Below are 23,999 nucleotides of genomic sequence, written 5' to 3'. Positions count from 1 at the left end.
ATTTTTTTTGGGGGGGGGGGGGGCCCGTTTTCTTTGCGAGTGTCGGCAGCCGAGGACCAGGGGGAGGTGGGAAGCCGTTGAGCAAGTGATGCGAGTGTGGCGGGGTGGGGGGTTGCGGGTTGGCTGTGACCTCCTCGGTGTTGGCGGTGGAGGGGAAAGCAGCGATTGGATAAAAATGGGGAAAGTGGCGAAGGTTGGGGGGGGGGGAGAGCGAGGAAGACCCTCCCTGAGTGGGCAGAGCGGTGAACTCTTTAATGGCACAAAGAACGTTTGCCTGGCACAGTTGTTGGGCGAGCCAAACGCTTGGAATCTGGCCAGGATGGAGGAGTGGGGGGGGAATTACACAAAAACTTGGCGCACAATCTCTCTCTCTCTCTCCGAAGGTTTTAACCGGAGCATACATCACTGTTATGCCTGTCTGCCACCCACCTAACCCCCCACACACCACCTACCCACTCCCCACACACCACCTACCCACTCCCCACACACACCACCCCCCATCCTCACAGCCGCGCTGCCGTCTCCCTGCTTACCACCTTTCAACTTTACTCCCCTCCGACAGACATCTCAAAAGCAACCAGAGAAGGCTTTGATCGTAAAGTAATAACAACAACAGCAATAGTAACATCTTCCCCCCACCCACCAGCTTTAACCCGATTGTGTCGCCGACGTCGTGTGACGAGATGTCCCTTGGGAAACTTCTCTGCGGAGCGGTGCCAACCCCCCCCCCCCCCTTGTTTCGGGAGCGGCCCACGGAAGCGAACATCACAAAGCTGCTCCTCCTTGATGGTCCCTCTAACGCGACCTCTGTGGCCCGCACACGGTAGAGGGGCAGCACTTTTGTCCACCCTCGCTCTGCTAACGAGAGTGATGCCAATCGCACGACAGCGATGCCGTCCATTAATTTGCAGATCTGGAATCGAGCCGTAATATATAAGTGCATAACCAAAATTAATTGCCCGTTCTCTCTTTTCTTCTGTGCAGTCATTGGTGACCGGGCTGAGATCATCGGCTCGCCACACGGGCCGATGATCGCACGTGTACGTCATCAAAACGATAACCGGGAGAAAAACTAAAATAAAGTAACTTCATCGGTAGCGAGGCTCCCACGAGGCCACGCGGAAGGGGCGTCCGGCACGGTTTGGCACCGGCTATCGTCGAGTGCGGCCGTGTCGCCACGGTTCTCCGCGACGTGGTACGTCCGCAAAAAGACAAAGGGCGCCTACGCCCTTCCAAATTAAAAATCAAGCCCCGATCCCGTTCACCTCTGAATCTCGTTCGCGAGATTCAGAGGTGAACGAGATCCACGCACCACCCTGCACCCTTGCAGACGTCTCGGAACGGGGAAGGTGTCGATCGCGGTGCGGTCGCTTGGATTTGGCCCCCCCATCCCCCCCGGGAATCTTGAGCGGCCGCCAGCTCCAGCGCTGTGGACCTCGGGAGCCGCCCGGCCACCTCCCCAAATCACGAGAACTTTTGATCGCGAGCTCGTTGTCAAGTCCTCGCGTTGTTTCAGCGGGGTACTCGAAGTGAGCGTGGGGAAAATAAACAAACGAATGGCGGCGTCGGTTTTGAATGTGGAGAGGGGAAAAAAGGAAGGAAGGGGGGGGGGGGCGACCAAAGCCCATTGGAAAGTGTTCGTGCTGAGTGCAGCGTGTTTATCACAGCTGGGTGCAGCGTGTTTATTACAGCTGAGTGCAGCGTGTTTATCACAGCTGTGGGTGTGTGGGGGCCACAGGGACTGCCGCGGAAACTCTTGTGTCCCGTTGAGGGTATTAGCCACGTTGAAGCGTTCTCGCTTTGTGGCCGGGACGCCACACCCGGCCTTCGGTCGTTGTTGCCCAGCTCATTGCTCTGACAATGGACGCGAGGCGTCAGCCCCCCCCCTCCCCCCCCCCCCAAAGCTGGCCACCCGGTCGCCTGTTGTACAGTTGTGTCTCGCGTACTTGTCCGTGAGATTGTGACGCGGAGAACGCGAGACTCGCTCACAGTTCCGGGAGTCGCGCGCGGGCTCGTTGGAATGGGTTTGGGGCGCCGTGTTTCCCGAACAGCACTGAGCAAAAGCAACCCCCAGAGATGGTTGCAGCCAATCAGAGCGTAGACCTTATCCAGACCCGACACCCACCTCGACCAACGCAGCCAAGCGCACGCTAGTCCACGGGGTCGGGAACCAAAATAACAAGGAGGGCCATTTTCTTTAAATTCGGCAAAACAATAAAAAGCTCTTATTTCAAGAGCCGCAATGCATGGGAGCACGAGACGGTGGTGGGTCCTTGATGGTTAACTGTGACGGAGCGGTCACTTAAAGAGCCGCCGACTGTGGCTCCGGAGCCGCAGGTTGCCGTCCCCCTGACCTAGCCCCCGAAATTTTGACGAACCTGGCCAACTGGACCACAGCCCCACAACCCTAACAGCAGGATAACTGCACCGAAACCAAAATGCAAGAAAGGTGAAAGCCGCCTCGCTGTATATTGTCTCGCAAACAGCGGTGTTACGCCAGGCTAAGGCATACGATACGATTCATCCCAACGTGCCACAGTCCGAGTTACTCGCGTCTACTCGTGACGAAACGAAACGCCTTCGCTTCCTTCATTAAACTTAGTTTTCCAGGCGCTGATCTTAAATTATTTTTTCTTCTTCCATTTATCACCAATTACGCCGTATCTACAGAATCGGGAGTCGCGTCAAGGCGAGTAAAAAATTATCCTGTGACGCCCGGCGGGGGCGCCGGGGAACGGCCCCAGAAGATGACACCACGTAACCGCTCGTAGTAAAAACAACAACAAAAAGTCTGCTAGCGTCAGGTTTCCAGCACTCGCGTTCACGTCCGCCCGGCTCGGGCTTCACATTCCGGCAGCACACACACACATGCGCGCGTGCGTGTGCGAGCGAGCGAGCGTTCATCTTGCCGGCCGCGTCCCTCGTTGGGTGATCAAGGAATCGTCTCGCCCTGTGGGGAAGGGCTGTTAGGCCCTGCCGGCGTGTGCGTGTGTACGCACGTGGTCGGTGTGCGGGCACCGCGCGTGACGGGGAGGTTTACTGTGGCGCGGGGAGAGGCACCCTCCGCCGTGCGCCGGTGTCAAGCGAGGCGCCGCGCCGATTCGGTGACGCGTTCGCCTACCCGGTTTGAAAGAGGGCACGCGAGCGCGCGCGCGCGCGCTATCGGTTAGCGCCGGTGCGCCTCACTGCCGCTCGTGTCTCCGCACGTGGCTCGTGACGTGCGAGAGTTAGGCATGGTCGAGTGAGTTGGTTCGAGGGGGGAGTGGTGCAGGAGATGAATGTGTGTGAGTTCTGTATATGTGTGAGTTCTTTATATGTGTGAGTTCTGTATATGTGTGAGTTCTGTATATGTGTGAGTTCTGTATATGTGTGAGTTCTGTATATGTGTGAGTTCTGTATATGTGTGAGTTCTGTATATGTGTGAGTTCTGTATATGTGTGAGTTCTGTATATGTGTGAGTTCACGTTTGGGGACCTGTGGCATAATGGTTAGCTTGCCGTGCTAGACACAGGCTTCCTTCGCTTTGTGCGGGTTCGCTTTGTACGATTTCGCATATATATCTGCGGCTAACCTATTTCGGCAAAACCAAAAATTCGCTCTGCGGTTTCAATTCACCCAGATACGGCATTGCGTTAGGACGTGGGACAACATTCTGTGTGTGTCTGTACTCTTTGCGCTGGTCTGCAGGCAGCTACTGCTTCTTGTCAGTGAAGCATCAAAAATCTCCTGACAGCGGGATGAACCGCAGAGCCTCTTGCATCCCCATGGATATCGTCAGGATCTGAGGCTCGGAGGACGACGCGTCGCATTAGGGCGCACTTCACCGGCGCCTGTTGAGGCGTGCGTGTGCTGACGCGGTTGTTCCTTTCGCTAGAAGTGCACCGTAAGCAGCCCATCGCTGTGCCCACCCGTCCGCTCGAGCCGCGAGCACTTTCACCGTTAATGGATGCGTATCAAACGTTGCCCACATGAGTGCCTAAATCCTCGGCGATAGGTTTCGGCTGAGTGAGGGTGCATTGGGTCGCCTGCAAAGGTGCCTGTGGGCACGCAACAGGCACTGTGGGCACGCAGTGTGTGCATGCAACAGGCACTGTGAAACAAAGGGTATATAATAAAAGGATTTTTAAGTTGGGTGCGTTATTTGTATGGCCGCATTCCACACACACACACAAATATCCCCCCGTATAGCCGTTAAAGACCGTTGGGGCGAGTGTTGTTAGTGAGCACCTATGCAGGCAGGTACTGCACACAAGGGAGTGGGTGGCCAACACCACGCCCAGCTGCTAATTTCTCCCAAGTGGCGATGTTTACATGTCGCACCAGGTACTCATTTGAGGCTGAGTCGACTTAGGGGAGGCCCAGGACTGGTTCAGATAATCGTCACTGGTGTTGGCCGTGAGTGGGAATCGAACTCGTGTCGCCGGGTTCGTAGCGCAGCGCGCTAACCGCTACACGACCGCTCCCCACACGTACACACACACGTACACGCACACGTACACACATGTACACACACACATGTACACACACACATTTTCACATACACACATTTTCACATATACGTAAACACACACACGCTGAGACAGGCACACAAAGCGTAAACACTCGTGCAGAGATTAGAGGGCATGCACACGGACGCATGCTGTGCACTCGAAACAGACAGGAGAGGAGTTTGCTGCATGTGCTCTGTGTATCGCATTACCCAAAGCGGCCTGCAGATAAACGGGAGTGCACGTGCCAGGCGTATGAGCGTGCGTGCGTTTGTTCATTTATGAGGTTGTGCAAATGTGTGCGCGCTCAAGTGTGTTTGTGTGTGCCCAGAGTGGGGTATCTGCATGAATACGCGCATGCGCTTGTTACTTGATGCATGGCAGAGTGTGCCCGTGTGTATGTGAGAGTGTGCTTGTGTGGGGAACGGTAGTGGGGAGCAGCAGTGCAGCTGCGCTGCGAAACCGACGATCCGAGATCGATACCCGCTCTTGGTCAACACCAGTGATTATCTGAACTGGGTACCTGCTGCGGTGTGTAAACATCGCCACTCGGGAGCCAAAGGCGGCCAGGCGTGGTGCTGGCCACCCACCCCCTTGTGTGCCGTGCCGGCCTTCGCTAACAGCACTTTCCCCAAAAGTCGTGTAAGGCTATATGGGGGGATCATTGTCTTTTTGTACCTCTGTGAGTGTTGTCTTGGGAGAGTAGAGACACGGCAGTTTTTGGGCTCAGCTGTGATCCTTTGTGTCTGGCTTCGGTTTCTGGCCTTTTGTATCTGAGCCTGACCTGGACTTCCTCCAGGTTGAGTCAACCCCACAATAATCAAATGGGTCTGAGTTGTCGGCATTAGCTGTTAGGAGACTACGATGCCTCAGGTTGGTTTCGGCTGCACCGCATCTTGCACCTTGTACAGCCTTAATAGGCGCTCGCTGACAGCACTTGGCCCCTCGCGAATTCAGGTACTTGTATTTTTTTGCGTTGGGAGCGGCGGCGTGGTGTTTACGGCTCTGTGGGTATGGCTTGACGCGGCGGTCCTGAAGGGCGCTGTGCGAGGCCGTGGGAAATGCTCCGTGGAGACGTTGCCCGTCCGATCCTCTTCACAGAACCCCGCAGACGCCTCGCTTGCAAGGGAGGTCACCGCGAAAAGTTGTCGAGATTTGAGAGCGATGCGCGGGCCCGGAGCGGTTAGAATGCCACCGGTTGTAACGATCGCAAGGTCACGTCACGGCCATTCACAAACAACGGGCAGCTAATATCTGTGCCCGGACTTTGGTGTCCTCTAGGTCTGCTCAGCATGACATTTGTACTTTTTGTTTTTCTTCCGAAGAATAATTTAATTAAACGTTCATGTGCACAGTGCAGCCCAAGGGCACACCGGGAGAAAGACGCAAAAAAAAACATACATATTCAAGCAAATTGTGTTCGTGCAAATGTAATATAAGAATGGAGGTGGGTGGCAAGTGTACTGGACATCTGTGAAATCCAGGACATCTGTGAAAAAGAGCTTAATAGCTCATCGGATTGCTCCAGTCTAAATACATATTCTGATATATAAGTGGGTGGTGTTCAGGGGGTAAGGAGAGCGAGCGGGTTTACTGTCGGAATTGCGAATGGTAGATGGGAAAATGGAGCGAGCTGATAGTGACATTATACTAAGACTGATGATAACTGCTTTACTGGTTGTGTTGTGTCAGCATCAAGCATTGTGATGACCGAAAAAAAGTAGCAGTGAGAGCATCACCGCCCACCCCATCATGCGCCGCGGTGCCGTCTAAATAGGTTCTCGCAAACAGGCAGCACCGGCCCCCAGCGGTGTGAATGGGCTTAGAAAAGGGGCATCTTCTCTCTGTGAGGTGAGGGTGTTTTTTTGTTGCCTGTGTGGTCATTGTAATCCGATTGTAATCCGAGCTCGGGACGTATTGAGGTTTGGCCTGGTGCTGTATTTATTGTTCAGGTTTCATAAGAAGCTCTTTCCCGCGCCCACCAATAATTGGAGTTTCTAAACACGCAAAGACACGGCTCCTCCACACCCCCCCCCCCCCCGTATAGCCTGAACAGACCCGTGGGGCAAGTGCTGTGAGCGAGCGGGACCTACGTAGGCCGGATCGCCGCACAACGGGCTGGGTGGCCAGCACCACGTCTCCCAAGTGGCGATGTTTTACACATCGCACCGTGTACTCATTTGAGGCTGAGTCGACCTAGTGGGAGGCCCAGCACCGGTTTAGGTTGCCCCCGGTGTTGGTGGCAGTGTGCGGGAATCGAACTCGGGTCGCCGGATTCGCAGCGCAGCGTGCTGACAGCTACACTACTCCACGACACTAACAGCAACTGCCGTTCGCCACTAAGTGTCGGTAACGTCACCACGGCGCTTGTGCCAAGCTAGGTGCACTCTTGAGGCCAGGTGAATTGTCGAAAGCTTCCTGACAGGAACGCACGGGACAGGCTTAGGTGCCATGGGTTGACTGACTGAGATGCACGGCAGATGCACGGCAGATGCACAAAACACATGCACGTACGCACTAACAAAATTGCGCCTCACATGGCTTTGATGTTTATGATGAATGCCGGAGACAGAAATTGAGGAGGCATTTTCATGCTCCGTGGGTTGCTGTTGTGGATTGACGATGGGAGAGTTTCAGTTGGGATAATGGAGGGGGTGTTATTCCTGTATTATATATTAATATATTTGTGTTATATATTAAATATTTGCACATATGTGTGTTCCACAACCGTTTCTCCTATTAACACAATAACGAATTGCAGTATTCCGTCATTAATAATTATCCGTGTTTGCTAACAGCACTTGCCCCAACAGTATGTTAGAGGCTATACGGGGGTTCTTTGTCGTGGTGTGCGTGTGTGCCTATGTGACTGTGCCTGTGTGTCTGTTCGTGTTTTTGTGTTTTTGTTTGTTGTGGTTGCACCCGATTCAAGAGCTGAATGGCCCACAGGGCTATACCAAAATATATAAACTGAAAACTGAAATAAACTGTGCATGTGTGTCTGTGTGTGTGTGTGTGCCTGTGTGTGTATGTGTGTGCGTGTGTGCCTGTGTGCCTGTGTGTGTGTGCGCCTGTGTGTGTGTGCGTGTGGGGAGCGGTGGAGCAGCGGTTAGCGCCCCGTGCTTCAAATCCGTCGACCCGAGTTCTATTCCCGCACTATTAATAACAGTGGTGATTATACGAACTGGTCCTGGGCCTCCCTGAGGTCGACTCTGCCTCAAATTAGCACCTGGTGCGGTGTGTAAACATCCCAATTGGGGGAGACAAAGGCGGCCGGGCGTGATGCTTGCCACTCACCCCCTCGTGTGCTGCATCGGCCTTCATAGGTGCTCGCTTAACAGCAATTGCCCCAAAAGTCTTTAAAGGCTATATGGGGGCATCTTTGTCTTGTGCACACGTCATTTAATGCTCCAGAGGCCGTTTCTGGGGGGGTTTGTACCACCACCACCACCACATTTCCCAGCGATTACATCATTACCGGTGACACGATTTCCGTCTGTGCTGGTGTGGCATAGTCCCGAACCTCTCACCAGTGCTGCCGTGTTTTGCGTCCCGTGCTCGTGCACACTCGTTACGCGTATACGTAACAAAAAAAAACGTTGCGATGTGGTTTGGAAATAAATAACCGCTTTTGCAGCATTCGATCATAAAGAGGCATTTGAGTCGGTGTTTCCGGTCAACCTGTGTACAGGTGGTTGTTTACCCTCCTCTGTACGGCTCATGTTGATAATCTTAAATACTCTACAGGCGATGTTTAAACCATGTCAGTGATGCAGAAGCTACACACTTGTGTGCTGATCTAACACCAGGCTTACGTTTAAGCTATCGTTTATTTTTTTTATTTAAAGCTTTCGTGACTGCAGGGATTCATATTTTTGGTTCTTTTCGTAAAGGCACGTAGAAGGGAAACAATAAAATAATAAAAATATAAAACAATACAATTCTCACAACGTTTCGACTGCAACATAAGCAATCATCATCAGGTGTGAAAAACACAAAAAGAAAATTTGAAAAATAGTGGCGGTTATTTTTAACGTTAGCACCACGGAGAGAGATTTGACAGTTTGTTCAGATGGACGAGTCCATCTATGTTCGGAAAAGAGGAGGGGGGAGACGAAAATAATGGATGCAGTCTGAAAGCCACCTTAAGCGTGATCAATCAATTAAGACCCGAAATGATTTTTCAAATCCTTCCAATGATTGCTAAGCCAGATTCCATCTTCTCGGTTGAAATTGTCTCTGTGTTTGTATATGTGGAGAGCCTCATGAACGAATCTCTGACTGAGATGATTGTCGAGTACAGTACGTGTACGGTGATAACAAAAAATACAATATCATCTTGTGTAGTGGTTCCTTATAGATTTTGCTTTTCGGTCATCTAGGTTTACATTTGATTCCTAATGTTGGTGAAATGGACTTCTGGGCCACACAAGGTCCGATGCATGAGCTCACAATTTTTCTTTATACACGCATCGGATGATCGTATGTCCATGAGTCACCATTTGTGCCCAATGTATGTACTTGTGGCCTCTGGGGCAGCATTTCTCAAACTAGTTTTTAGGCCCCGTGACCCGCTGGTGACAAAACACATTAACTTATCTTTAAATGCCAGTGACACAAGATGAGATTCATGTTGCCGGGACATAAAACAACTTTTTTGTTTTGTTAACGCAACTATTAAGTTTTTTTGTAGGGGTGGCGGAGGGTGGGGGGCATTTTGATCTTAAGGTTAGAATCAGAATGTTTAGGATCAGCATATTTCTTTCCACTGGAGGAATCCGATGAGCTGTGAGGCTCTTTTTTTACCGATGTCCAGTCGAGATGTCCAGTAGTTTCACAGATGTCCAGTTAGGGGTAGCTGAATAAGGGTAGTTTACCTAACTTCATTTGCAAATGAAATATCACGAGTGAAACAAAAATGAATGTCCGAAACAAAAGGTGTCGTAAACGTTGTCGTCATCTGCGGATCAACGTGCGTCTGCATCACAGCCCCAACTGGGGGGGGGGGGGGGGGGGGGGGCGGTCCTCGGTGTCTCCCGCCGGTGGTACCGGGGACCCAACTCACGACAATCGCCGCCGCTCCGGGCTAATGGGGCCGACTGAAACGGAACACAAGGGACAGGATGAGAAGGCACTAACGGGAGACTGTTGCACTGGGGAGACAAATGTGGGTGGGCATGCCTGATTCTGGCCCCGTTTCCCACTCACTTGCCTCCCACACCAGCATTAACAGGCGCTCGCTCGCTCGTTCGGAGCACTTTCCTCGGCAGTGGACACGCGATGTTGGTATCTCCCTAAGGCGGAATCCATAAACGTTTTAACAGCCAAGGCTTTTGATTGAAGTGGAGAACGGGCAGCGGTGAAACGGCGCTCGGCTCGTTAGCGACGCCGCTCCTCTCCCCTTGCAGTGTTGTGCGCGCTGCGTCTGCGATGGATCGGAAAGGCGCGGCGTGAATGGTCGATTTGTGTTCACCCCCTGGATCCCCCCGCCCCCTCCCTATGAACTCGGCAGCATTTATTCCACGGGTCGCCCTCCCGTGGGACCCCCAAACCGTCCCCCTGAACCGTTTTGTGACCGCTCCTCGTATAATTTCATTAAAGTCGGGTATCTGGGGTCCTGTTGAGTTCAAGTGACGGGGTTGCTTTCATTTTAACAGCAGATCCAAACGGTCACATTTGATTGGTTTTGGCGTCATGGCGGTGTGGGTGAGCGTGCGAAGCGTGTCGGGGTCGGGGGAGCGGCGGTGCAGCGGTTCGCCGCGTGACCAACCCGGCGAGCCGAGTTCGATTCGCGCTCACGGCCAACATTGGTGACGAATATCTGAATCGATCCTGGGCCTCCTCTCGGTCGACCCGGCCTCAAAACGAGTACCTGGTGCGGTGCGTCAACATCGCCACAAGGGAGACGAAGGCAGCCGGACGTGGTGCTGGCTACCCAACCACCTCGTGTGCCGTACCGACCTGCAATAGGTGCAGCTACTCGCTTACAGCGCTTGCCCCAACAGTCTGTTAATGCTATACGGAGGGGGGGGGGGTATTTGTCTTTGTGTGTTGGAGTGGGATTGGAGTGGTGGTCCAGAGGTCTGTGTCCTGCACGAGAGAAAATATTCAGATTCAGCTATTTCAGATATTCGGATCTTTAAGTACAATTTTGGAAATGTTTTTGTTATTAATTAAGTCACGTAGTAATTTAACGCATCTTCATGCTGATGTAGTCTGGTCATTATCAGCACTGTGCGGGGAATACCAGCGCGTGGTGCTGAATATCTCTGTTTATTGGTTGGTATGCCGGGTATTAGTGGTAGGAATTCCCCTTTACCCCATAAATAAGGCACAAATAGACTCCTGCATAATTGAAGCAGATTTATGGTAATGTTTTTACTATAATGCAAAACTTCTAGAGACTGCATTGCTTTTATTTGCTTAAAAAAAACATCACGTAAAATATATCTAATAGGAGGTAGTAATACATTCTCATTCTTAATGACAAAACGTACACTGCCTCTTCGCGGTTAATGCCGATAAGAGTCCACAAGTAGCCCTGTTGCTCTTTTGAATTTCACGAACACCACATGATTGTGGTGTCTCGCAATTAGTTTAAGTGGCTTTGTTGTTGGTGGCGCAATCACCGTTGCATTATTGCCATCATCGTCATCTTTGTCACTGTTACGAAAACCCGTTTCATCATTGGTCTTCGTCCGGTACTGTCCCAGACCCCACCAGCGGTCACAATGTTATCCTGAACTTTTGCCGGCGGTACGGACTGTCGAAGCGAACGTTGTTTTTACCGAAGGGTTCAAAACCTCGATTTTGTTGCACCCAACGGTTGTGGCTCTTGGTTCTTTTTGAATAATAATAAAAAATAATTGGTATTCGCTAAGGGTGGTGGGGGGGGGGTGGCTGAACCCGTGAGACCCGTACGGTGGTGGAAATGTGAGCGATACAGCCCGAGGGCTTTGCGGTGAAGCTGGCAGCAGGGAAGTAACTGGCTGGAGAAGTGCGCGCGCGTGTCCATGCGCGTGGTTGTGGCTGCACATCTCCTCTGCCTGTCGTCTCAGTCAAGTCATCCCGTAGGTGGCACCGGGGTGTCTGTTCCGTGGCTTCCTGCCGGCAAGCGAGCTTTCGAAACTTTCACGTGGCCTCGAGGTGCACCTAGCCTGACGCACGCGCCTTTGGTAACGTCATCGCCGCTTCGTGGCGAATGGCGGCGGCGGCGGTTGTTGTTGTTGTGCCTGCATACAGACGCGCATGCGTGCATGGAGAATTCCCAGACACCCCCACACACGCGGCAACTCGCAGTCAGACGACCACGCGCACGCAAACCGCCAGCGTAATCACGCTCGCGGTAACACACGACGCGCTCACACACACAGCCCGCTTTTGGCCCTAGAGAAACCGTGGAGGCAAATACCGTCAGCGAGCAGCGAGTATAGCACGTATGCATGTACGTTGAACTTCTTTCGCGCCGTATGCAGCCAGCCGTGCTATTCGGAGATGCGGGGAGACCAAGGTGGTCGGGGTGTGGCTTTTCCGTCCGAACACCTCCCACTCGTGTGCCGTGTCGGCCTTCATGGCTGCTCGCTCACGGGACTTTGTCCCAGCATTCCGTGTGAAGGCCGGCGTACAATCCTGGTGTGTTCGGGAGCAGCGGCGCTACGTACCCGGCGACCCGAGTTCAATTCCTGGCCACACGGCGAACATCGTTGGCGAGCGATATCTCTCAACTGGTTCTGGGCCCCTCCTGTCTCTCTCTCTCCCCCTTCCCTGACCTGCATGGTCGAACGACCGTCGTCACTGTACACGTTATTGGAAGGCCTTCAGCAATGGATTGACAAACGGCCGTAAGATGTCAACGCGGTGAGCCACAGCTGGCACCGTGTACCATACCAAGCGCTAACGCTTTGTTTCAATTCATCTTAGGGAAGGTTTAGACTTAATTTATCTTCTGGTGAGAGTTACCAGAAATGTAACGCAGGTCACTGCGATCATAATGCAGTGTCCGAACCACCACTGTTCAGCGCACAAACACCACACTGTCCTGCGTGCATGCACACAAGCGCACGCAATGCATTCACACAATACACACTCCTAACCCTCTCCACACCGCCTTCCTGTCTTTAACATCCATCATTTATTACTGACAGCTCCCGTGTGTATTATCCCTTTGTGTGCGTCTCTCTTTAGTTTTTCTCTCTCTCTCCCTCTACCCAGCCTATCGCGTCTCGCGTTCTCTCCATACGCATTTCTCTCGGTTTCTATTTCACCCTTCCTCACAAATCCTCTTGGCAAGTTTTTGCTACCCGCGGTCCGACCACCTGTGGCCACGCGTTTGCGTCGGGCGGGCGTTCTTAAGCGACGCTTCTTCCAAAACGCCGCTTCGGGTTGTGCAGCGGCGCGAGCGAGGAGTCGCGTGGACTAAATATAACCTAGCGGTCGTCTGGCACAACGTATATGACCGGGCGTGCCGTGTGTGTTTTGGGGATCTGAGGTTATACGTACGTACGGTGAACGTCTTTCGCACCGTATGTAACGAACCGTGCTAATCGGAGGTGTGCTCGGGTGGGGGGGGGAACAACAAACTAAACACAACGATCAGTTCTCAAGAGAAAGAGTTTCCAATCTAGATGCTGTAAAAGTGTGACGTACCTCCAAAGTGACCTCCGAACGTCGGAATTCAGAGCGTTCTAGACGGCCGCGGAAGCGCATCTGAAAGCGCGTGAAACGTGTTTGAGTGCACGCTGCTCCTTGAGGTGGGGGGGGGGGACGGTGGCCCTTCCTTGGCTGACCATCTTTGGTATTTGTATGACCTGGTCACTGCATCTCATGGCATTTATCATTTGCATAGTAGAGTTTTTTTGGGTTAGATCTAGTGAATATAAATGCGTCGTTAAACCCGCCACCACCCGACACCTGAACAACACATGCCAATTCGTTACTGGTACAGCACACCGGTGTATTGGCGACTAAACCCACAGCATTTACATTTTGCTTATCTAGTAACTATTGCACGATGCCACTCGCACAGACCCAGTCTGTGCCTGCTAAGGCCACTCTTGTCCACATAGGGACCCTCCTTGGGGGGAGGGAGGTCTTCAGGAGTCCACGGCGCGTTCTTTACGGCGGGGTGGGGGCCACGCGTGTTTAATGCAGCGGGGCTCGTAGGTCCAGGTTGGTGGATCACGCTGGGATGGAGGTTCTCCGATTCACAAAAGTTGTCGTAAGAGTCCTCTGGGGTGGTGTGTTTGCGTGTGACGGGAGACACCGACCATCTGACAAATCGGATGCCTGTGAAAGGAAAGTTACAGCGAGTAGATTTCTGAGCCGTTTCTGTGGAATCCCAGTGGTTCTTCGTTCAATAGGATGGCTTTTACTGCACGCAACATGGCTTGTTTTTCACAGGTCAATGAAAATTACTCCCGAAATTGGCCCAACATCGCAACCGGACCCTCGTGGAAAATCATTTGCGAGCCTCATTGAGGGCTTCCTAGGCACGCTTGTACGATCATCATCATCATGATCATCAGGCTGAGCATTGCGAAGCGACCGTATGGTTGTGTATACCTGGTTGAGCGAGCCAGTGAGTGAGTGGTGAGTGTCTTCAGTATTCAGTTTTATTATGATAACAAAAAAAACTACGCAGTTTTCGGAAGGAGTCTTATCTTGTTTGGCTGATGGGTTCCTTGTTCCCACCCCCCCCCACCCCCCGTTCATTTGCATTGCATTGATTTAATTCACCGAGGCAGCAAACGCGATGTTAATTACACGCATGCCAATTCTGGTGGCCTATTTTAAATTTGTGTGCATAACACAGAGGTATAATAACTGTAACAGTGCGCTCTTCAGCAGTCGCTTAAGCTGCTGCGGCGTGCCGATGAGTGCTAAGAGCGCGAATCTATTTGCACGTTGCCCCAAAGGTGTAATTATTTTTCAATAAGTACGATTTTCCCTTGCGCTCGGGCCCTTTGATTTGCGTGAACGCAGCACCCGGTTGGCGTTGACTGTTCCGCTCTCGTGCGTGGGTTTTGTTTATATCACTTGTCGCAGCAGCCGCCGCCCCGGCCTCCGAGTCCTCCTCGGCGCCACCTCCGCTGTCAAAATCGGAATCGTGATATTTATTTGTACTGCAGGAGGAATCCGATGAGCCATAACGCTCTTTTTCACCGACGTCCAGTAGGGGCGTTACAACAACAAACAGTACAAAAAACACGATCGGAGTGCAAAGTACAACAAAAGTCGAACAGTACAAAAGCAAGGTAGACGGGGGAGAGGCGACGCATCGCACGTTCCTCAGTGGTCACCGAGCCGGTTAAAGATCCACACGTGTACACCTGTTAATTCGTTTTATTGTCTTTGAACGATGCATCCTTTTATGAGTTGTGGTTGGAACAGGTTCAGAGTGGGCCCCTTGAAGTCGGCCTTGAATAATTGAGGCGGTCGCGGTGTTCCGCTTGCGAACAAACGCCAACAGAAGCGCCGCCGGTGCCTTTAATTAAGCGACTTGCCCGCTTCCGCACGCTGCACGGCGATGCGCGGTTTTCCGTTACCCAGCTCCTCCCTCGGGTTGAAAAGCGGCGCACATTTCGCATCGGTGGGCCCTCAAATCTCTCGGGCGCCGCGCTGCCCACTGGCCTCTCGAGCTGATACCGCCGCTGGTGGCCGCGTGGCTCCCCCCCCCTCCTCTCGGATGCCCTGCTCTTGCGTGCGTTGGCCGCGCTATGTCCGGGAGCTCGGTGCCAGTGTCGAGGTCTGCTGCTGGCCACGACGAGAGGGCTTCATGAAAGAGTTGGTCTCGTTTCCCTCCCTCCCTCCCTCCATTGCAGGAGAGCGACTACGGTGGTTCGCCGTACAGTCCTAAGCGGCAATGGAAAGTTTGAGAAAAGCCGCAGTGCGATTGTGGATGCACCTCGAGTGCATAAACGTCGAGGCGTGAACCTCGCAGCTTACCGATAACACGTGGAACAAGTTATATTTGATGCAATTCATTGCTCTAACTTTCGCCGATTTCGTGGGCGCGACAGTTATAATTGTGATCGAGAGGAGCTTAATCATCCGTGTTGACACATGCCATTGAAGCCCGTTGTTAAAAGCCGTCGCGTTGCAGTGGCTACGTTGACAGTCACTGTGGCTGCCTTAATGTTGGTGGTGGTGGTGGCGGCGCTGACAAAGGTGTCGGGAAAGGCTCTGATGTCGCTGACTTTATCCGTGTGTCTGTGTGTCTCTCTCTTTCCGTGTGTCACTTTCACAGCTTGTGAAGAGAGGAGTGCCAGTGGCCCTTGGGCAGCCAGTGCCAATCAGTCCAGCCCAAGCTTCGACTCGTCCAGGGTAAGACCTCTGTTGTTGATTGTCAGTGGCGGCAGTGCGGTCGGTATTGGCCCTGGTGCAATGAACGAAATGGGTGCCCTGGCCCCCCCTCCCCCCGCCCCCACCCTGTCTAATTTTCGTAGCCCGCCACCAGGGCCTCTCTTCCGGCCCCCGGCACTCGATAGCTACGCCGCTGTCCATGAGAGCCGTCGGTGGACGATTCAAACGGTGGCCGCAGACTCGACGCACAATTGGGTTGCCTTCCTCTTCCAGGCACCCTAGAAAACTCATTATAATAATTATTAATGTGTTAATAATGTTTATGAACGGTAGTTGGGACCCCCCCCCCCACCCCACACACCCTCAGGAGGGGAGGGGTGCGCGCCCGCATCATACCACGCGACGCTCCGTCGTCACCTCCCGAGCGTGTTGTTTTCTGGGACCGGAAGATTTGGTTGCTCTGCACCTTTTAGGAATTTTAGCGGCTTCCTGAAGTCCCCCGCGGCCAGGAGGACAGCCGCCGCAGGGTCCGCGTTTACAACGCAGCGCTCGCGGAAATCACCTGTCACGGCTAAACCTCGCCCCGGTTTAGCGTCGTTGGCTTGGAGCGCGTCGGCACCTGCAAGGAAGGTTGCGAGGAACGAGTGCGGGGGGGGTCGACTCTTGAGAATGCGAGCGGATCTCGTGCCTCCGCCGGCTGGGGCGTGTCTTGAGCAGCGTGCCCCGGTGCCCACCAGGAGCTGCGCGGGCCCCCTGCGATAGCCAGGCCATCAGCGCAGGGCGTAGCTGCGGCAGGCGTGGCCTCCCTCCCGTTGGCCCGCCAGCGCCGCTGTTGTGAATCGGCGTACTCGACGCGAGGGGATTTTGCTTAAGACCCTGAGTAATTATACCATCGATATAATTATCATCGTCAACCTCATTAGAAAACATTATGAACGCATTGCCGTTTACATGAAGGCTGGCCCCTCGCACCCGCGCCATGTCCACACAAATGCCTGAGGACGCACGGAGTGTGTTTAAACGAAATGCTACTCGCAAACAAAAGCGTGGAGGGAGTGGCGTGGGGGGTGCCGGTCTCTACTTAATTCCGTCAAGATTTACACATGGCTGACGTGTTAAGTGGGGTTGCCGACCGTCAGTGTTTGACCTGGAGAGTGCGGGAATTGGCCGCTGCAGAAACAAAGCGACTGGGATGGGCACGGCGTCTGGGTTGCGGGCCCCGGGCCAATGGCCATTGCCCAGATTATTCGCCAAACAATGGGTACTCTCCCGCCGGCCGCGCGCTCCGCTCTCTCTCACCCGTGCCCACCCAGCTCTCTCAAGCCTTCCGCCTCATCGCTTCAATCACTCACCCCCCCGCTCTTTCTTTACTTGCTCCGGTGCTCTCTCACTCCTTCCAGCTTGTTGTGGGTTGTCCAGGCCTGACGGAGCCCAACAGTTCCAAACCTCTACGATTAAAGACGTCACAGAAATCACTCCGGCCTCGTGGCGACTGACGCGTCCTTAGCCACAGCCTCGCGGAGACGGCAATCGGGGGCCTTGCCTTGGCCATGTGCACGACACACACTCGCACACAGGGGGCTGACGGTCCACTTGAGCGAAAGTTTATCTCCGGCTGACTACAGTTAATTGTTTCCGTCCTATGCCACCGGTGCAATCTTCTTATGGCGAGCCAGGGTTTCGGGCACTTCCTCAACGTCTACGGGAAGGGAGTTTTACAACATTCGTCCGGTGATCCACCAACCCCTCGCTGCCTCCACAGTGGTGGATCGGAATGAGATGAATTATCCATTGACATTGTACCGGTGGCCAGAAGTATGGAGTAGAGAAACGAGCTATTACCGAGGCACAAAAACCTCCCGTTAAATGTGTAATGAGCAGGATTTTGTTAAGGGAGAGAGAGAGTGTGTGGAGACTTAGTGAGGCTGCTCTGGGTAAGTGAGTTGTTACGGTTATTCTCTGGGGTGCAGCAGTGATGTGTACACATCCTTCTGCACCACGTGTGCATGCATGTGGAAGACCGACTGCAGGGGTTTCCTGCTTGTGGCCTTGGCTGTGTTTTTTTTTTTCCCATTGCCGCAAAGGTGGCATGCAAGCAAGACTGCGCGTTGCATATAAAAGCCATCATACGGGTGTAAAGGGTGGTGGTGGGTTTAACAACACATTTATGTTTACGTGATGTAACTTAAAGAACCTCTTGTGGCTCATTTTGTACGCGAAAGGCCTACGTGTTAGATGGGCGAAAATAGTGTCCGACGTGAAATAGTGGCGAGGCCTGTTCATCCTCAACCGCCGGTGTTTATATTGGATCTGATCCGAACCGTGCCGCACGGCGATCGGCAATCGTCTGCTTGATTGAATCGTTGCCGATGGCAATCTTGAGGCCGAGGGAGCAGCGTTAATTGGGCATTACCAAAGATGACACCGAGTCACGTGTGGCTTGAATCTCTAACTGAGTATGAGCAACACGAAGCGGTGTATGGGAGCAAGTTAAAAGTGCCAATGTAACCCATTGGCACGCGATCTTCTTTCTTTCGTACGGCTGATGTAGATTGCAAAGCAACAACTCCAATTTCACATTCAGGCGGTCAAGCCAGATAACGGCGCCAGGAGCAGAGGAGTGTATCATCGCCGTGATGTCTCCTTGGTATTTGTGGATCGGGCATTGCGCCGATATCTATTTCTTCACGATGATAAACTATAACAGTGCAAATGTTAAACATCAAAAGATGAATTGTAATACTTCCTTTGACTTGGTACTCCTCTCTAAGAGTCTTTTTTTCAGGACAGTTGTGCTTCGGGGATATTTGGCCTTTTTCTTCGTCGCCGCTGGCGTTTTTACGACGTGGGGAAAACGATATCTCAAGAGACACGCTTACATACACCTTGGCGATGCGGCATAGGCACCTCGGCACGCAACTTACTTCCTGTACTATGTGCTTAGGCATCTCACTTGCCAGCAGGTAGGAGGAGTCTCATGCGGGATTCGTGTCTCTGTGATCCACCAACCCCGACCGCCAATTCACAAGCCTCCACTGCACAGGGCAACATGGTGGACGCAAAAATGTAAATTTGAAAGCAAAAATTGAATAAATGTTAAATATTTCACCGGTAATTTAACCGCATTGCTGGATGGGGGTCTACTGCAATCGCAGTGGCTGCACCCCCACGACCCGCTAAAGGCAGCTATAGCGGTTCGCATTTGTTTTTACCTTACTTCACCAGTGCTAAGTGCAGTTCGGTGAAGGTGGGAAACATGGGTGTGGGAGCGTAGAAGAACAGTACAACGGTGCCCGACCGTCCACGTGCCGTCCTGGCTTGCGGCCAGATCACCCTCCGATCGGACGAGGATGGGGGCGGGGGTTGCGGCGGTTTCGGGCGATTTGGTCTGAGGAAGATTGAGCGCGAGATCACATCAACGACGACACCGGTGCCGTTAGCGACGATGTCGCACGTCGCACTCGGCGCCCGTACCTGGCCACCGTAGCCGCCCTTCAGCCCCCCGCCATCGCCTCCACCGCGACCCTTCCACCAAACACTCCCCCTGGCTCGTCCTCTGACACCCGCCCCAACAGATCTACACGCACGTGAGCACGCAGCCCTCGCCCCATTAGGCATGCGCGGGCGCTTGCGCGTCGCAAGCGATTAAGCCGTGCGATGGGAGCAGATGTGCCGCCACATTAATTGAGCGTTTGCCGCGCTGCATCGTGGGAACACCCTGCCTGTGCCTGCTCCCACTGTGCCCAAGGCGGGGTGACGCGATGGTGGGGGGCCTTGGAGGGGGGGGGGGGGGTTTGAGGGCCAGGTCTTGAGGGCGCGCGTGCGGAAGAGCTGTGGGCTCTGCTGGAGAGGGGCGTTGGAGGCCGGCGGGGAGGGGAGAGATGGCAGCAGGGATTAGAGAGAGAGAGTGGGACTTGTGGTGGATTGTGCTGCTAGAGTGGAGACCACGCTGAGGCCGCTTGCGGAGCTGGCTGGCCGCATCCCGAGCGGGGACCGCGCGTTGTTTCACGAACGGTGGAACGCGCCCTTGGCTGCTCTGTAGGCCCAGCGTCATGGCCGTTTGCTTGGTGTTTCCTCACTGGGTTCCACATTTCGCGTGGCGCGCGGTTGGGTTGTGTCCGTGGCGCGCGGTTGGGTTGGGTTGTGTAGACAAAATATAGAATGTAGACTATTTTTATTTTACCAGGTAGAGTCCACTAAGCTCGATAGATCTTTTTCAGAAGCGACCTGGCCACAAACGGGAGCTCAACCAAGTGGCTTGTTGCGTGGAAATTTATAGCAGCCAAATACGTGGAGGGAAAAACCAGGGGACCCGGAGAAATATCCACACGATCACAGGGAGAACATGCAAACTGCAAATATACCACAGGTTTTAGGGTCGGAATCGAACCCACGAACTCCTGTATACCAGGCGAGACAGCTGACACCTCGCCACCGTGTGCGTGGTTGGGATGGGTTGGTGCGTGCTTGGGATGGGTTGTGTGCGTGGTTGCGCCTGTGCCTCCGAGTGCCGCTTGTCAAGGAGGTGGTGTTGCTCGCTAGCAGCACTTGCCCCAACAGTCCGTTAAAAAGGCTGTTTGTGGGATCTTTGTCTATCTTTGGCGGCGGGGGAGGAGGGCGGAGTTGGCGGCACAATTCGTGCTTCATGGCAGCAGGATTGCTCTCGCATTGCTTCGGTGTTTTCTTGCCGATTCTCGCTCCTGTGATACGCTAACGGTAATCCGCTGTTTGCCCAATGAACCTTTGAGACCTCTTAGGAGGGCGCAAGCTGTTCGCCCAGTTGCCGAGTGTGATTTTACACGCGGGAGGAGCTAAGAGTGCCCGGAGAAAGCCCACGCGCTTGCGAAGGGGAAACTCGTCAGATGAGCGGATTCGCACACACGCAGGTCGGAAACCTACCTTGTTGCCATTGGCCCCTCACAGGCAACCCGATTGCCTTGAGGGCTGTTTGCCTTTTGCCTGGCTCCATCTCCGCGTGACCCGCCAACCTCGCCTCGAGCGAACGCCATCTACCTAGCGAGCGTGCGGCGGTGACCGGAGGGCGTTGCGCGGCGACGGTCGGCCCCCCCCTCCCTCCTCCTACCCTCGCCCCCCCCCCCCACCCCGGTTGGCCGTCGGGCTCCGAGGCCCACAGGCGCCGCCGGCTTCGCCCACGCAATTATCCAAACGCGGATTTAGATCACCGCGCCAGGCGCCGTTGTAGCCGCGCCCGCGGAGGGAAAAAAAACGTTTCAGATGCATTCACAAAGCCTCGTAAAGAGCCGATGCCGTCCCGATAACGCGGCCTTAAGTCGCGTGTAGGCATAGGGGGTGGTTCTGTCGTTTCGGCCAATCACAAGCGAGGCGTTTTAAGTGCCCCTCGGTGCCGTGGATGGATGTGTTTTTCTCTTTTACGGCCTTTGCCATTCCACTGCCGGATACGGGCCTCCTCCGCCCCTCCCCCCATGGCTCCCTGTCAGTCATCGGGGGGTTTTCTAACCATATTTCACCACTATGGTCGGTGCAGATTGGTGAACGGGGCAGGTGGAAGTGGGGGGGGGACAAGAACCGGTTGAGATGTCGCGCCGCACTGGTAGGGGGAGTGCAGCAGAGCGAGCGGCGCTTGGTGTTGGGGTCTTCCCGAAACGCATTCTTGTTGTCGTCGTCGTCATCATACGCCAAACCGCAAGCCTCAAAGTGCCTTCCTTTATCTGCCTCACAGTTTGACGGCTTCGGCTCTCTGTCATTTGCTGCGCGTGCCCGCAAGGTGTTCCGCCGTCTTCACCCCCCCCCCTCCTTCCCCCAGTAACATTCGCCCCGTTGCGACCAACGTGATCCCAGAGAGCCACCCCCCAGTGTCGCCGATACAACTCCGGGCACGGGCACCGACCCCCGCTGGCAGGGGAACTTGTGCAGAACTGTCGTCGTTGGGGACGTTCTGGTTTTTTTGCGGAGTCCGGGTGTTTTACGTGCCCCACACGGAGATCAAATTGCATTCTCGCATTCATGACAGACGGTTTTTTAGGCTTGCTTTTATTTAGGACTGAAACAGGAGGAGGATTTTTCCGCAATCCTGGCTGGCGCCCGATGAGGCTGGTCGTTATCACCGGCGGAACTTCTTGCTCGAATTGTAAATGTTGTGGGTTTACTCTCCAACACACCGGTGTGCTGAACCCGTAACGAATTGGCACGTTTTGTTCACGTGAAAAACATTACCAATCGGCCGTGTCGGGTGGTGGCGGGTTTAACGACACATATTTAGCGCGATGTAACCCCAAAAAAAAAACCCATCTGTTATGGATAATATTTGGTTGCGAACGCCTACTTCTACTCCGTGTTCAACAGTCTCGTATTCTTTTCTTCCCTTCGTGAAAGTCTAGAGAACAGCTGATCCCCAAAGGCGTCGTGTGCTGTGTTTACGCCGTGCCACGCGCTGCGTGATGTAAACACAACGCGATGTGGTTTGTGTGTTCTCCGACAGGGAAAACAAATTGTGTCTTGCTGCTCAAATGGGCATGGGGCCTGTGCTCTTCTCCGCCGTTTGCTCTCCCAGCCAGTGGCGGGAATTCCACGTTCTTGTGGCGAGGCGCTCGGCCCCCTCCGTAGAATGACCGCCGTTTGATTGGCCGCCAATCGGTGGCGACGTTATCGTTAACCACGCAACGCCACGCAACACCGCACGGCTCGGGGTTCACGGCGTCGTCGTATCGATCCTACATTCTTACATAAGATCACCGCATTGTTACATCTGCTCTTTTTCTGATTACCGTGCCTTTCCATTGATTGGCTTCCCTAGCAATCGCCTCTGTCTTGTCTGCAAAGGCACGCTGTGTGTTGTCCACGCTCGTCATTACTGTACCCGTTTTGCGCGTCTAAATTACAGACGTGCCGCAACCTCGGCTCCCTCCCTTGATTGTCGCTCTTTCACGGAGAGCGCTGCTTTTGTTCTGGGCGAATGCCTTTTGCGGTTGTCTCTCCGCGAGAGTTGGGTGTTCGCTGAATCGATGAAAGCGACGTTGATGAAGGCGCGGACGGTGATGCCCAACGCGACGGGTTCACGGTTCCGTCGACGGAGGAGAGGGGCACGGCGGCAGACAGGCGCGCGGTTGCCTAACTCCGTATTGACGGCACTTCCGTTGGGGTGGGCGGGGGGGGGGAAGGGAGGGAGGCGACGCACCAGGTGGTACGTCCGCCGCGGAGATGGAGCAATGAAATCAGCTCGTGTGCGGCTGCTACGTAGCTCGATCGTGCAAGATGGCAACTGCTTGGGGGGAAGCATTGTACGTTGTATGCATGTACGTCTTTCGCACAGTACGTAGCCAACCGCGCTAATCGGAGGTGCGGGGGAAGGACAACAAACCAAACGCAAAAAAAACCAGTTCTAAATGCAATTGCTTCATGAGTTTTCATCCAGCAGTGTACGATTGATCATGGCTGATGAGGACACTTGAGGGGGGGCAGTACGAAAACACAGCGGTGGGGGGTGGCGGTGACGCGTTGGGGGGAACGACCCCACAGAACGTCCCCCAGTGTCCCGCCAATCGGCCGCTCTTCTGCGGCCACGGGGTGGCGCTGCGCGGAACCCTCCCTGCTCGTGCCTTCGTGCGGCGCGCCGGCCCTCACGTCGGACTCCACACACTGCCTCCTGGGCAAAGGGGAATTTTGGTCTCAATTGAGCGATGTGCTCGGAGCGTGTGTGCAGTCACTGTCACTGAAACTATAAAAAACTCAAGTAAACTATTTTTAATTATATCTTGCTGTGAGGCACCAGTGTCACCACTCCGACACCCTTCCGTCCAATGGTATACATATAGTATGTTAGCAGTACACTTCTTTTCTTGGCTCTTTCGGTAAAGCCACGTAGAAGGGAAACAATAAAACAATGAAAAAATGAATCCCTGCAGTCACGAAAGCTTTAAATCACAATTCAGTCCACTTCTCTTTTACTTATCGGCTCCTTCATGTACAGTGGGGTAAAAAAAGTATTTGATCCCCTGCTGATTTTGTACGTCTGCCCACTGACAAAGAAATGATCAGTCTATAATTTTAATGGTAGGTTTATTTGAACAGTGAGAGACAGAATAACAACAAAAAAATCCAGAAAACGCATGTCAAAAATGTTATAAATTGATTTGCATTTTAATGAGGAAAGTAAGTATTTGACCCCTCTGCAAAACATGACTTAGTACTTGGTGGCAAAACCCTTGTTGGCAATCACAGAGGTCAGACGTT

The 23,999-nt window shown here is 53.6% G+C and overlaps 1 protein-coding gene across 6 annotated transcripts in view; it reads left to right on the top strand.

Annotated features, from left to right (window-relative positions):
* LOC116953628 (transcription factor 12-like) overlaps window positions 1–23,999 on the top strand; it is a 275,417-nt gene that overhangs the window by 82,792 nt on the left and 168,626 nt on the right. For all 6 annotated transcript variants that reach the window (XM_032973997.2, XM_032973998.2, XM_032973999.2 and 3 more), the window contains exon 4: window positions 15,733–15,809. In XM_032973997.2, coding sequence (XP_032829888.2) covers window positions 15,733–15,809 — 77 coding nt within the window. The remainder of the gene's footprint in view (window positions 1–15,732; window positions 15,810–23,999) is intronic.

The sequence above is a fragment of the Petromyzon marinus genome, chromosome 52 (assembly GCF_048934315.1).
Source record: "Petromyzon marinus isolate PM22_M1 ecotype Great Lakes invasive population chromosome 52, UKy_Petmar_22M1.pri1.0, whole genome shotgun sequence".
NCBI lineage: Eukaryota > Metazoa > Chordata > Hyperoartia > Petromyzontiformes > Petromyzontidae > Petromyzon > Petromyzon marinus.
This window is presented reverse-complemented; position numbering and strand designations above follow the sequence as displayed.